This window comes from Crotalus tigris, unplaced genomic scaffold (assembly GCF_016545835.1).
Source record: "Crotalus tigris isolate CLP2741 ecotype Arizona unplaced genomic scaffold, ASM1654583v1 scf7180000018396.560290, whole genome shotgun sequence".
Lineage (NCBI taxonomy): Eukaryota > Metazoa > Chordata > Lepidosauria > Squamata > Viperidae > Crotalus > Crotalus tigris.
In genome coordinates, this window is record NW_024096980.1 from 211,324 (window position 1) to 226,667 (window position 15,344).

The 15,344-nt window shown below is 39.4% G+C and overlaps 1 protein-coding gene across 4 annotated transcripts in view; it reads right to left on the minus strand.

Moving 5' to 3' along the window:
• The window catches only part of PTEN (phosphatase and tensin homolog), a 105,616-nt gene extending 98,926 nt beyond the window's left edge, over nt 1-6,690 (minus strand). For 2 of the 4 annotated variants that reach the window (XM_039352001.1, XM_039352000.1), the window contains exon 1: nt 6,259-6,689. Coding sequence is in view for 1 of the 4 variants with exons in the window: in XM_039351999.1 (XP_039207933.1) it covers nt 5,304-5,382 (79 nt within the window). In the remaining 3 variants the exon portion in view is untranslated. Of the gene's footprint in view, nt 1-5,303; nt 6,024-6,258 lie in introns of those variants that run through there. The other 2 variants (XM_039352002.1, XM_039351999.1) reach the window with 2 other exon arrangements.
• Nucleotides 6,691-15,344: the final 8,654 nt, after the last annotated feature.

Consider the following 15,344-nt stretch of genomic DNA (forward strand, 5'->3'; position numbering starts at 1 on the left):
ATTAAGAAGCTTCCAGCTGGAAAATTACATAGTTAAAATGACACTGTGTCTCTTACTTTAAAAGGGGAAGCAAATTTGGTAGCAGGACAAGAGAAAGCAAATAAGAATAACCTCTCATTAGTATCTTTGCTGAAGGAACATGTAAAGCAGAAGGTCCCTTTTGAAGCTACAGCAATCATTTAGTATTCCATAGTCAGCAGGAGCAAAATCCAAGAATGTTTATATCATATTTATTGAATATGTTACATGTTAAATTAGGTTATAATTTATGCCCTTCTATATATTTGTTTTATAAAATACAGATAGCTAAGGGTTTGGCTTGAGACTACAGATGTGGAAATCTGCTTGTATAATATAATTTTCCTTTCTTCCTATTGTAACCTCAAAATGTGCTTAAGAGAACACAGTTCTGCCAAATTTGTCCTCTTACATGGACATATATAAATGTACCCCTGCAAACAGGAAAATTTCATTAGTTGAGTGAATTGGGATTTAGCAGAGATTTCTTGCTAAAAGAAGGGATAGTAGTGATTTCCTTATCCAGCAGCGGGTGGGGCAACCATGTAGAAGATTCCCCAAGCCTCCAAAACGCTGGGACAAAGCTCGGAAAAAGCACTGCCATATCTCTAATGGAACTCTTTTGACCACAATTCTGAAATCAATGCATCCCTAACAATGTTTATCTTACTGCAACCAATCCATGACTAATTGTTCAAAGGTAGATGGAAAAAGTTGCTAAAACCTTGAATGTCTACTCTAGAACAACTTCCAAATCATTATTTTTTGAAATGATGTCAATTCAAGTAACACAGATATGTAATATTTTAGTTTTAGCATACTATATTTGCTATTTACAATTTATTTTATTTCAGATACTATGGAGAAAGTTAGTTTAAATATTTAGACATCAAAGAAGCTTCTATAGAACACCAGCATATTTACTGATAGAATACACGCACACACACACACAAACACAATTGAACAGGCACTGTAATATTTCATTTTCATTGAAAAGTCTATTTCTATCTTGGAATGTTTCTGAACTAAACACCCAGAATTAATAACCAAGGTAACAATGCACAGAAATGATTTGAGCTGCTACATATACCAAGCAGCAGATACTAAACACTCCTCCATTCATGGATCAAATTTCAACATATAATTGTCAAAAATTGTTGCTATTTTCTTGCCATGCTGAGGGCTGAAAACACATGAACTATAAAAATACTCAAACACAATTCCTCCCCGGTGTTTGTTATACTGTTGCTCCATTCATCAAAGCCTTGACCCAAACACGATAGCGTTGCCCACCAGAATTACACAATATGCTTACTTTTTTTGAAAATATTTTGCACTGTACAATATAAAACAATGACAAATCAAGTTCATGTTGTTGTCAAGAATACTATATGGATGTATCCTTGAAGTCCCCAGGAGCTGAACTTGATTTAAAGGAGACTTTACTTTTTATTCTAAACAAAATTAACCCTCCTTATCTGTATATGTAAGTTTATATTTTCTATCTATACACCATAATGAAGCAAACTCAATTACACTTATAAAAATACATATATAATACATATATAAGCAATCACACTCACCCACACTTCTGCAAATACAAGCACTTATATTTCCAACTTTAAAAAAAAAAGACTTGTCTCTGCTCAAGATCTTAAGGAACCCTCGGTACCAAGGTGTACAATACAAGGCAATATAACTTTAGAGAACACTATCATAGGTATAAATGGGTCATCTCATTCTTCACAGCCAACACTGACAACAACTAACACAGCTTTATATACACATTCATAAATATCTGAGGGAAGAGGTCAATTTCATCCTGTCTTTTATACTGAAATTAATTCATACCTTACTCTATTTATTAAAACACAACATCTGATTACTTGCTTATACTGCAACTTTTACTGTTCCAATTGGACAAAGCTATAATTTAACTGTGGATTGTGTACATAAGCAAGTGTGTTAATTTTTAACTTCATGTTTAGTTTCCCCAACTTTATTGTGCATGTTCCAAATGCAATTATTAAACACAAAGCCATTTTTTTACCTTAATAGGATACTGTTTTACAGCATTAAGAAAATTAAGAATCCAATTTTTTCATGAATGGAAAGGTTAATCTATCACCAGAATGCATGCCAAATTTCATGATATCCCACTTAAAGTATGAGTACTGCTAAAATATAAATCTATAAATAATTTCCTTGAAAGTTACATGTTAAGAACATTCACGTATCTTATATGAAGATGTGCACTTTCACTTTTATTCACACATTATGGTTTATATCAGTCAGATAGCCTAATGAAGTTTTTAATTAAAACTTTAAGCATATTCAACATGACTAATCAACAAGGTTTGTAGGAGCTGCAGTAAAAGATGAACTGAAAAATGAAAAATACTTCTCACTTCTCAGAACTAATACTCATTGTGTTAAAAAACTTTTTCGGTTTAACCTATTACACTGCAATCACAAACACACTATAAATATTATTACACAGAAGTACTATTCTAACAATAAAAGGTCAATTTCCCTACCAGTAATATATGGGTCATTTAAAAATATATTACTTTAAATTCTTGATCTCTCTTTTTTATATGGACATTTACATATCCATGTACACACACAAACCATTGCTAACTATGACAACTCAAATCTATAAACATTTCTCAACCACACAGGACAATTTCATTATGCTAGAAACAAATAAAGATCTAAATTAAAGAGGACTAAATTCCACTATAATGGAGAAGGTTTTCAGTTCAATTCTAAAGCATATTTACTTTCAGATGAGTTTCTCCACATTTTACAGGACTCTTTCTAATTATTAACTTACATGATATTGCAGTTAACATGGAATATGGCTTGATTTTAACTCTTTATTTTAATATTAATATATCATTTTTTTCATCTAAATAATAAGAAATACGAAACCGTTTTCAAGAGAAACTCATCCCTAATTCCAGAAGGAGAATACTGACTGGATGGTCTAAGGCCAAAAGAGAATTTAAAAAAATCTATCAAGTATTTTGCACATGACCTCAAATCCATAATTCTATTGTTGAACGATTATGTGGAAGACTTTTTGCTAGTCTAAAATGATTCACAGTATTCTAATGCAGAAAATAAAAGGAGTTCAATTGAAAATACAACACATTTATGTATCAATTAATGTTATTAGCAAGATATTTTTATCACATTTACAGAAAGAATTCTTCCCTTTTTTTCCAGTGGAAATCTGTGCATTCTTATTTGAAGAAACCTTAGTGACAGTACACTATGGATGCAGTATGTTCTAACTTCAGTCCCTAATATATTTAGCTAGGCCAGTGAAAACCTCTACCTAAATCTCAGGAGTGATGCTGCCAACTAATGTTAATTGATATCTATCAATTGGCTTAGCTAGATCAATCAATAAAATGACTCAATGTAAGGCAGCTTTCTAAATTCCAAATATAGCAACTTCAAACAAATGAATTTATTTCTCAACAAAGACGAATAGAATTATACTGTCATATATTATACTGTAAGTATATGGGAACAGTCAATCTGCATGTATTTTAAACTGTATGAAGTTGTTTTCTTAAATAAATGCATGTTTTATGTATATGTATTTTAATTGTAGTACTTAACTTACAAAGAAAAGCAAACGATAAAGGGTTAAACAAATTGGAATAAAATTTTGGGCCTACAATCTGAACACACAATAACTGCTGACATCTCAAAGACCTCACTGAAACTAAGGTAGATTCCTATAATTCCACAATTGCAACCAAATAATGGATGGCAACATAAATACAGTGTTCTAGCTGAAGTTGTGTTAATGAAATGCTGCTAAATCAAAAAGGAGCCTTACCTCCCAATTAAGATAGTATTTCCAAAGTTTTCTATGCTATTATACAAGATACCACCAACCAGTACTCCTACTAAAGCTATTTCTGCAGAAAGACAAAATTCTTTCAGAATCAACTCTATGCTTTAGAAAAAGAACCATCTCTATGCTTTAACATTTATACTCATAATTCAAATTACTAGAAGCAGCATGCAAATGACCAACTTCCTAATTCTAGTAGCTGTAGTTTCTACTACTATTAAAAATACAAATAATAATCATCTCATTATAATTAAAACAATATTGTGTGCTGACACCAAGAACCAATATCCATAGTACATTGGCCACACCTCCTGTACAGAAGCAATAAAAATGAAAAGTAATTTCTTCTATAATCAAAATTGTACATTAGGAAATTCAAAGACTGAATATTGCATGCATATATGATTCCAAATGTCTTTGAATGCACAAATATTGTAGTCTACTATAACTATATATATTTAGAAGCACTTTCTTAAGCAAAACCACCTTGGCAGATAGGTTACTTAGGTAAAACAGCAATTTTTCAAAATCTTATCTGGAGAACATTAGGTACTTAAATTTGTGGATACTTAACCTACTATGTAGTTATGTCAAAATCAAGCACACAATCTTATAAAAATTTGAATACTAGCTTTAATATTTACAACAATCTTTTGTTGCATATTTATCACCATTTATTATCCAGTATTGACCCTGCTTTTTAAACAAATATAATCACACTGGCTCAAGGTTGACTCAGCCTTCCACTTTTCTGAGGTTGGTACATGAGGACCCAGATTGTTGGGGGGCAATATGCTGACTCTGTAAACAGCTTAGAGGGCTATAAAACACTATGAAGCGGTATATAAGTCCAAGTGCTAGTGCTATTGCTACACCAAAACACCACTAAACAGATTTTTCACCCACAGCCAACTTTCCCAATTCACTAAACTAACTGATGCAATATAGACAGAAGATTTTCTACATTAACTTTTTCCAGAAGACCAACGCAATGGAACTACTCAGCTCTTTGTCACAGTTAACTGAAAAACTTTAATACAAGTAACTGCCATAATCCATATAACTATTCCAGATCGCAACACCTACTGCAAGGAGCATAAGGAGTATCACCTTTAAGTTTCTGATGCAACAGCTGTAATGGGCACCACTCATTTCCATTTCATCTCTACTTTACAATGCCGGGCCTAGGCCCACGTCTGCCAGATTCTTGCTTCTGCCCGAAAAGAAAGGGAGGGAGAAACCAGAAATCACAGCCGTTTTTCTAAAAAAAAATATGGCACCTAATGGAGAAAGGGGCGGGAAACACAAGGAACAGCGGCACTAGGCTTCCTGGGGGAATCGGGGTGTAGGAGTGAGAAAGGGGGACCCTCTTAACAGGAACTGTCCCCGGCCTCCACAAGCCGTGGGATACAAGTCAGATCTAAATCGAAGCCATCCTCCTGGTATCGCCTTTTGTTCCTGCTGACAATTTCTTTGATGATGGCGGTCATGTCTGGGAGCCGGGAGCCGCTCAGAAACAGCGCGGAGAGGCACGGCGGCGGCTGCAGGGCGCAGATGGCTCGAAACCTCGGCGGGGGAGGCTGCTCCCCGAACAGTCCCCGCCGCCGGTACGACCGACGGCTGCTGACCAAGCGGCTGCCGGGCAAGGACGGCGCGGAGAGGCTGGCACCGTGGACAGGGCCTGCGCCCGATCGATCCAGCGGCGACTCCCGGGAAGGCCCTGCAGCAGCGGCCGAGACGGAACGCTGGAGCGAGGACGGTCCTCCTGCAGGCTCCGCCACTGGCGCGTCTCCCCGCGACAAGCAAGATCCCGAGAGTAGCGGCGGCGGCGGCGAGGAAGAAACGCGGCCCCGACTCCCTATCGCGCTCCTGCGGCTTTGGGACGAGAAAGAGGACGCGGCGCCGCCGCCGCCGCCGCCGCCGCCTTCGAGCCGTTCCTTTTCCCCCTCAGTCGGGCAGCGGCGCTCCAGCTGCAGTTCCGCGACGGGCAGCCCCCCTCCCCCGGCCCGCTCCGCACCCCGCGCGAAGTGGGGGTGCGGGCGGGCGGGCCCCCTCGGATTCAAGGGAAGGCGGCCGGCTCGGGGCTGGGACTCTATGGTTCGATGCGACGGGCCGGCGGGCTCCCCTCGGAGAAAACGCGGGGAAGGCGGCTGGGCCTAAAGCGGTGGCGGTGGTAGCGGCGCGGCGGCCGCGCAAGACCAAGACCGCCGCCGCCGCCGAACTCAGGTCCTGAGGAGGGCGCGAGGCTGGCAGCAGCCGCGGGTCATGCTGCTCCGTCCACCGGTGGTTCGAGTTTCCGCGATCCGCTGGGGGCCGCCTCGCCGGTCGGCCGGCTGTTTGCCAGACCCCGCTTCACCCGCGCTCACCGCTCAAGTACTCGCTCTCCGTTGGGACTGCGGCTCCGAGTCCCCGCGCCAACCGCCTGAGGAGCTTCAAACTACCATCATGGCTGCAGCTTCCGAAGCGAGAAGGGAAGGAGGAGAGGGAGGGAGGGAGGAAAGGGAGCCCGAAAGGAGGGGAGAGAGGGAGAGAGATAGATAGACAGCCAGACAGGCCAGGCGGAGGGGGGTATGATCCACTCCACCCTTCTTAGCTCCCTCCGCCGCCGCTGACGAAAAAAGTAGTCCTGCACCGCCACATCACCGCCTCTCCGGCCACCGCGCCGACCGATTCGCTGCTTCTCGGACAGCTCCCTCTCTCTTCGGTCCCTCCTTCTTCTTCAAACCCTGCACGGAAAGCGCCTGACCCGTTCTTCGGGGAAAGGCCTGGCCCGAATTGGGATCAAAGAGGAGCCGAGGTGGGGGTGGGAAGAGGAGAAGGAAAGGGTGGGGAGGAGCGTACGCACGTTCTTAGTGGCGGAGGGATACGGCAAGCAATTGCCTCATCGCTATGACGGGCTAATTCCCTGTGGGGTCACGTGATGCGCGCTGGACGAAGCGGGGGGGTCGCTTCCCGCTCCCCCCCCCGTTTTCTAAGCGGTGTCGGGCCTTTCTCTGCCCGTCCTCCCGCCTCGCGCGATGCTCCCTGGCTCTTTTCACGAAGGGAGAGTTGAGGGTGACAAGACTTTCTGCAGACTGAGATTGAATTTGCGTCCAGCAATGCATCCCTTTGAGGGATGTTGCTTAATGAAACGGGGCCTTTTGCAAATATGGTTGCCTAATAACTCCAGCAAAATATCTGGGTCAGCTTTTTTATCTTTTGGACCAAAAAAAAAAAAAAAAGCAAGATTTTGTTAGGAGCCAGCAGGTGCAACCTTACAAACAACGCCGAGCAAACGAGTTTAACATCCGCAGATGGTGACCACAAGCGTCATTCCTGCGGGCGTGCTAGGCGGGGGAGAGGCCCGCTCTAGATGGATTGACAAGACCTGTGTGGCTGCAGAGCCACCTCGTAGGGGAGCTTTTGTGGGGTCGGGGGGGGGGGAGATGCGTTAACGAAAGGGGGGGCTTCGATGTCTGCAGCGGCGCTGGAGTGCACCGAGCCTGCAAGATTGCATGGGGGGAAAGGACTCTGAAGGGCTGCTGCCTCCGTAGCTTTGTGTGCTTAGCTGCGCTGATGTCAGTGCGGTGCTCAAGAGCCGACAGCCCGTCCCCCCCCCCCTCCGAGCTATCATTGGACGAGTGCCATCCGAGCTCAGAACAATCTCGGCGGGAACAGTCGCCAGCCAGTGCGCCGCGGAGGTCGGGTGGCTGCACCACAAGACGAATAAGGAGCGGACGCTCGCCAGCTCCGCGCTCCGCGGCTCCCGGCGCCGTTCAGCCCCATAGAGCGAGGGTTGCGGAAAGCGGAGACGCTACCATGGCCGGCGCAATGACGCCCCCTATTGCTTCAGGAGTGGAAGCCGCGCTTCCAGCGGCCGCTCAAATCGAGGTACCGGTAGTCCGCGACTTACGGCCACATCTGAGGTCAATGTTTCTGGTGCTAAGTGAAACATTTGTTAAGTGGAGTTTGGCCCCATTTGGCGACTTTTCTTGCCGCAGTTGTTAAGTGAATTGCTGTGGTTGGTAAATTAGTAAAGTGAAGTGAAACTGGTTTCCCCATTGACTTTGCTTGTCGGAAGGTTGCAAAAGGGAATTACATGACCTTGGGACATTGCAACTGTCATAAATATGAGTCAGTTGCCAAGCATCTGAATTTTGATCATGTGACCATGGGGAATGCTGCACTGTGTGAAAAACAGTCATCAGTCACTTTTTTCAGTGACAATTGTAACTTTGAATACTCCCTACTAAATAAACTGTTGTAAGTCGAGGACTGCCTGTATTTCTCAAGGCCTCCCCCCCCCCCCCGGGTATCCGAACTGCCTCTCCTTGGCCTCTGGATCTACCTTGCACGAGTTGGCATTGCAAATAATTAATTTGAAGTTCTTCGGGCTTCCATGATTTGCATCAGCTTTTAAGTTGCCAGTATGCAGGGACAGGGTGGCTGGATCATTAACATAATAAGGAAAAAGCAGGATGGCCCGTTTTTTTCCTTTTCCAGCAAACAATAACCAATTGTGGGCTCTTTTTTTCAGTTGATGTAGAATGAAGAGCAACAAAAAGGAATTCACTAACTTCTTGCAGTTCTCTCATGCCATAGTCCTCTGAAGACAATCTAGTTCTTGCATCAATGTATTGTTGCAAAGCCTCTTTACATGATGCATAATTACTTGGGTGAGTTTTATTTAGCTTCACTTCCTACACCAAACTTATCCATTTAACTTTCAGGAAAAAAAAAAGTTTTGGAGCAAGGACCATTGAAACACCAGAGAAAATGTACTGTTTTTCATTCCCCTTCCTAATTGTAATAGGTTGAGTTCATACAATGCTAAGCTATGGTTTAACTCAATTAAGATTTAATAAATTGCAATATCTACATTAGCATGTGCTAAACTATAAACCATATTTAGAAACCCCAGGGCAGAAGACCACTTAAAGAAAAATCAAGCAAACCTCAGTCCGACATCACATGTCTGGAGCCACACAGACATTGATTACAATTTGGATCTCCACATGGCATCCCAGGGTGGCTGTATGCTTGACAACAGTTCCTGGTACCCATCTGATTTTATTTAACTAAGTTCAATCCTTGGAGCTCAGGACTGATCTGTGGAGTCCTTGGTGCTCTCTGAGATTTATTTATGTAAATGTATTTATTTTAATTTAGTTGAAAGTTAGCATGCTCCAAAACAAAGTACAAACCTCATCCTTTCTAAGCTCAAAAATGCATTCTTAAAAAATAATGGGGAATTAAAGTACAAAGTATAAAAAATAAAAATATAATAACATGATATAATTATGTTATTACAATAATTGCTACTACATCTTTGTAGCTAACTTGTTCATCTTAAATCACTTTCAGAGGGGGTTAACAATCCTGCTGATGAGTTGTTTTTCATTAGTTTTGCCTTGTATTTTGGGCCAACATGGCTTGGCATGGTTTGTAGACTTAGCCAAGTATGACTTATTCCACAAAACACAGTTAAAATGTATATACCAACAATATGCTCTGACAATGTATCCTTATTCTAAACCTAAGGCAACTGGTCTGTATTATTGCATTAAAATTCCAAATCAATTTAAAGTTGACACAAATACCATAAGCATAAATTGCTTCCACAACAATATTAGATTTGTCTTTTAGTCTAACTTCAAAGGTTTGCAAATAAAAATCTGGAGCTATTTTTAGAAGAAGTCCATCATCTTAAGTTCCAGCAAGTTACATTTAAATATATACGTATCAAAAGAGAGATCATGTAGGGTAGTGGTTTTGGTATTGGATCTGCCCTGGGGAGATTCAGATTCAAATCCATTCTTTAAGTCCATTGAAGTTCAGTGGGTGCCTTTGGCCCATTCACCATCAGCAAAACCTTCCTCAAAGGAAGGAGGTGATGAAGAAAAATTGGAGACAATGCTATGTTTGCTGCTTTGGACTCTTGAAGGAAAAGTAAAATATAAATCATACAAATAAATGTAAATCATGCAAAAGGAAAAAGAAATCCAGTTCCTATTGCTACATTATGTAAAATTGCCATATCACCTATATTAATGGATGGAGAAGGCTTCATCTCCCTGCTTTTTAGAAACTATTTTATGCCCACATACTTGTGGTTTTTATAAGGCAATTTAGTTGTCTCTAGGGATGGATTGGTATGGTTTCATTTCCACTGTTTTCCAATATTCTCTTTATCTTCAAAAATTTCTCGTGAGAATTGTGCAATTGTTGGTTTACTGAGCTCATTGGTACCTGCTTTTAATTTAAAATGCTTTTGCATTTTCAAGGTTATTTCTTGTCAAGGAGACTCTAGAGACACATGAACTGCATACTGTTAATTGAGCAAGACTAGGAGGTGTTTAAAAAGAGAAAAGTGCAACATTTTGCTATCTAAGGAGGTTTTACCTTTATATACATACACACTATTCATTTTTATATACACTTTAAACTAGAAGGAATAGATAAGGGTATAGGCTAACAAGTTCTACTCCTATATTTCTGTCCATAAACATTTTCTAAATAGGAAAAATGGTTTGACAGCAGAACATTCTTTTCAGCAATATTCCATGTTGATATTATGAACTAGAGAAGGCAAGTATATATATTACCTATATATCAAATGTTATTGATTTCAGCCATAGGAAGCTTGTATTTTCAGTTCCTACACCAAATGTCGAAGTATTTGGTATCTGTCCAGTGATTCGTCGTTATGCTTTCTGAGGCTTGTACAGCAGGGCAATTTTTTTCGTTTCCTATTAAAATCATATATGAAGTGAACAAATCTCCCAGTTTTTTACATTTCAAATCAATCTTCAGTGAATGTCCATCAGCCCAAAGAGAATTGACAGTCTTAAAAAAATGATGATTAGCAAGAAAGAAATATATTCCGGTTTTATGACAAGCCATCTAGTTTTTCATTTACTATTTGAAACATTCCTCAGTTCTTTCATCAAAAAACCAACTGCATTTTTTTAACATTCTAGATCAGTGATGGCGAACCTTTTAGAGACCGAGTGCCCAAACTTCAACCCAAAACCCACTTATGCATCGTCAGGTGCCGAGTGGGTGTGGCCCATTGGGTGGGCGTGGCCCATTGGGTGGGTGTGGCCCATTGGGTGGGTGTGGCTGTGGTAACGGCAGACTGGGTGGAACTAAAAAGTTCAGTCAATTCCAACTTTGCAAGATCTTTTTTTTCCCTGCAAAAAGTTGAAATTGACTGATTGAACCTTTTTTTTTTGCACACTGCGGCGGAGGCCTAAAGCGAAAAGGTTTTATAAAACCCAGCTGAAGGCCTAGGACTGGGGCGATGGCATTCGTGCCCACAGAGAGGGTTCTGAGTGCCGCCTCTGGCACCCGTGCCATAGGTTTGCCACCACTGTTCTAGATCCTCTTATTTCAACTTAAATGTAAAAATATTCAGAAGCTCAATCTATACTGAACGTTATCTGCAAACAGTGGAGCAAATATACCAGATGTGGCATAAAAATTATGACAAATAGTGCTGGGGATGAGAAAGTATCAAATTAACTTTGCTAGGCCTAAAATGGGCAATTAATATTCCCAAAGGGCCATATGAGAAACTGGGACTGTTCTGGGATGGCCCAAATTAATAGGGCTGTGAAGGATGCATAGGCACAAATGCTGCACATTAAGTAAATTGAAAAAAATATAGCAATTAACTTCAAAATAAAAGCAATACAGTTGTACTGCATGCATAGCGTACACTTATTTATATTTGGTTTCTAATTTCCAACTGACCTCACACAGGCCGGATAGGGACAATCAAAGAGCCAGATGTGGCCCAAGAGCCATAAAATATCCAGGTCTGGTCTAAAAGCTATCAGCCCAGGATTCTTAACAGGTTAACTTTTGCAACTTTTTACTATTTGAATAGTACATTCTTTGGGGTGAAGAACAAAATTTAATTTGTACTTGCAATGTCCAACCTAAATCTAAAATCCTGTAGGAGTGGAATGTTCAGGAATAAAAAAATATAAGTTTATATTGCAATTTGCAATATAGTGCAATTTGCCTCAAATTAGATGAAATACAGTCCTGTAGGCCTGTTTGATTTGGTAACTGTTCTCTCTTATTTCCCCTATTATTATTCAGAATGTGACAAGATAAATCACACAGACCTGCTTTGTCTGATATCTTCATGGATAGGACCACTGGTATTTTGTTCACAAAATATCCAATACTTATAGCTTAGAAACAATATGTAGCATCTCACACAATTCTCTTCCATACCAAGTCTGTAAGTATTTCCAGCCATCTTTATAAAGATTATCTCCTTGATTTGACATATTTTTCAACTTTTTAACAATGATGTGAATCAGCAACATGCTGCTTTCCAAATGCATTCAAGGGCATTCTAGTAAACGCAGGGAAATCAAAATGCAGGTGGCCTACTTACAATATTACAGCTTCAAGTGACAGAGACAGAGAAAGCAAGCACAGCTGAACAGTTAGGAAATACAGCATCTGGAACCATTTTATGCCTCATCTATCAATCTGCTTTATGGGACTAGAGAATTAACATTTCAAACCACACATCATAGCTTCATGACCGATAAATTCCAAAATTGTGGTCGTTACTTCACCCCAAAGCATTTCAGATGGACATCTGCAGAGGTCACATTGAATAATCACTTTCCAATGTCTTTACATTAAAAAGTTGTAATAAAATCTTCTACGTAATGAAGTTAGCAAAAACGGTAGGAGCTGCTCCAATATAAACACCTATTATCAGGCCTCTGAAGTCTTTTAAATGCATTTTTCAATGACAGCTCAATGAGACGATAACATGAAATATGTAAGATAAATGCAGAAGAGGGTTGGTTGCTTTTATTAGAACATTTATATAAATCAACCATGGTGTTTTGTACTTTTTGTGCTTTTCAGTTAAAAGAAATTCAAAATTGCTAATGAAGTATCCCATAAATTCTTACCTTGTGATCCTGCAGTTAGCAGTTTAGAATTATTTGTCTAGGCACAGTGCTCCAGTCAATACACAGTATCTTCACTGCTATTTAATGATAATTTTACACTAGGTGTCAGCATCTACATTTAATAAATAAATGCATTCTAGCAAGCTTCATATTTCTCTGCCACACAGTATTTGGCTATTTAAGCTTTAAAAATGTATATGAATTAGCTAGTTTTGATGTCTATATGCTGCTCCCATGTGCTCTACATTATTATGTGTGCTGTCATCACAAGGACATTGTATTACCTATATACAAATCATATAACCCTTGTCCTGTGTAGTTTCACAGATGTTTTTAAATCTCTCACATTATGTAATTTATGCCCTAAATTTAATTAACTATAATACAAAATGACTGTATAAAAAGTTCAATTTCCACATTAAAAATAGAACGGAATGAGGGGTGAAAAATGAAGAATGAAATTATAAGAAGGGATTCACTAGTTTTCAGCATCATAATCTATTAGAGAGAAGTAAAAGTATAAATTGTTTCAATACGGTAAGAAATATTTGAGTTACTCTTCTTAAAGTCTATTATATATGCACATCAGTACATTTTTCAATTTTGGAAATTGTGCAAGTATGAGATTTGTAAAGGTATATGCTACCACATCCAATTTATTGAGAATCAGAAAGGAAATTATTTCTGCAGTTAATAGCTACAAAGGTCTATAACGTAAATCCCTGATCAAGGCGTAATAGAAGTATGGTATTCTAAACAAAGAATTAATTAGGTATTGAGTCAAGTTCAAATCTCAATGGCAGCATAGTCCAATGTTTGCTCTTTTCCTAGCAATCAATGCTAAGGACATTCTTCTAATATCATCTAGTCCAGGGGTAGGCAACCTTGGCTCTTTTATGACTCGTGGACTTCAACTCCCAGAATTCCTCAACCAGCATGGCTCAGGAAATCTGGGAGTTGAAGTCCACGAGTCATAAAAACCAAGGTTGCCTACCCCTGATCTAGTCCATCTACCATATCTGTGGCCTCTCCCTTCTACTTCCATTAACTTCACCAAATACCATGTTTTCTAGTCTATCATTCTGGATGCAGGCATAATTAATACCTACTTTGTCTCATAGCATTTAAATTGAAGACTGAATGCAAGAAGCCAGATTCTGTTACTTATTTACAGTTTTCGTTACCCACCCACATCCATAGAGTCTGGGTGGCATGAAATAGAAAAACAATAATAAAAAATATATAAAAAGACAAAAGTATATACATGTGTGCATGTGCATGTGCGCGTACACACAAGAGACCTCATCTGCTGATCCTGTTTATTCTCACTACTTGCAGCTTGTAATTCCTTTGCTGGAAGGTAAACTCATTTTTCCAATTGAAAAACACAAAGAGAATACAAGCCTGCAAATATGTTTTCCTCCCAAATGCAGGAACGTTTCTTTTTTTTTTTTTAATTGAAATTTTTATAAACATTTTACAATAAAATCCCTCCTCACCTCTCTCCCTCCCCCCTCCCATTAGCCCTCCCCCCTTCCCAGAGCTGAATAGAGCTAAAAACAACAAAAAAGAACATAAAAAATCAAATAAACATCAATCAATTATACATAAATCCTAAAAAATTGGAACCCCTTTAACTCCATTACAATAAAATCAACAAATCTAAGCATAACAATTTTATACAATAAGTTATTCCAAAGCTAAATAATACTTTCTAATCCCATATTTGTTCTGAACAAAATTTACCCATCTTTTCCATACAGAGTTGTATCTCTCTTGTGAATGGTCTTTCAGATAAGCCGATATTTTTGCCATTTCTGATAAATAAGAAACTTTAAGAAACCATTCCTCTAAGGTAGGCAAGGAGTCTTTTCTCCAATATTGCCCAATCAATAACCTTGCTGCCGTAATAAAATTCAACATTAAAATAATCTCTTTGCTATCACAATCTTCAATAATCCCTAACAAAAATAATTGTGGTATAAATTTTATCCTTCTATTAAAAGATTTTTGAATATTCCCCCAAATCTTAATACAAAAAGCCTTTATATTTCTACAAGACCACCAAATATGATAATAAGTTGCATCCATACAACCACATCTCCAACATTTGGGCTGTAAATTAGAATACATACAAGACATCTTTTGTGGATCAAGGTGCAGGAACGACTTTTCTTAAGAGTAGCCAAGATTCTTGGCTGCCTGAACAAGCTGGTTCATCCAGTAGAGCAGCATCTTTATATCACAAATTTGTGAAATGTGAAATGTTGGAAAGAAAATTCATTATTTACTTCCAGAGTCCATGTATTCATGATATTATTCCTTAAAAGTGGTAATTTCTCCTCAAGCTTGCTATATATCCTTGGATAACACATCAGCCTTAGTTTCCAATCTGAGAAAATAATAATAAAATGCATAAATGTTTTTCTTCCATTCCATTGTATCAGATTCTTGGAAACTGCGTAGACAAGTCCCTGCATTTTCTTTACAAGGTTCTTCGGAAATGGTTTGCCATTGCCTCTATC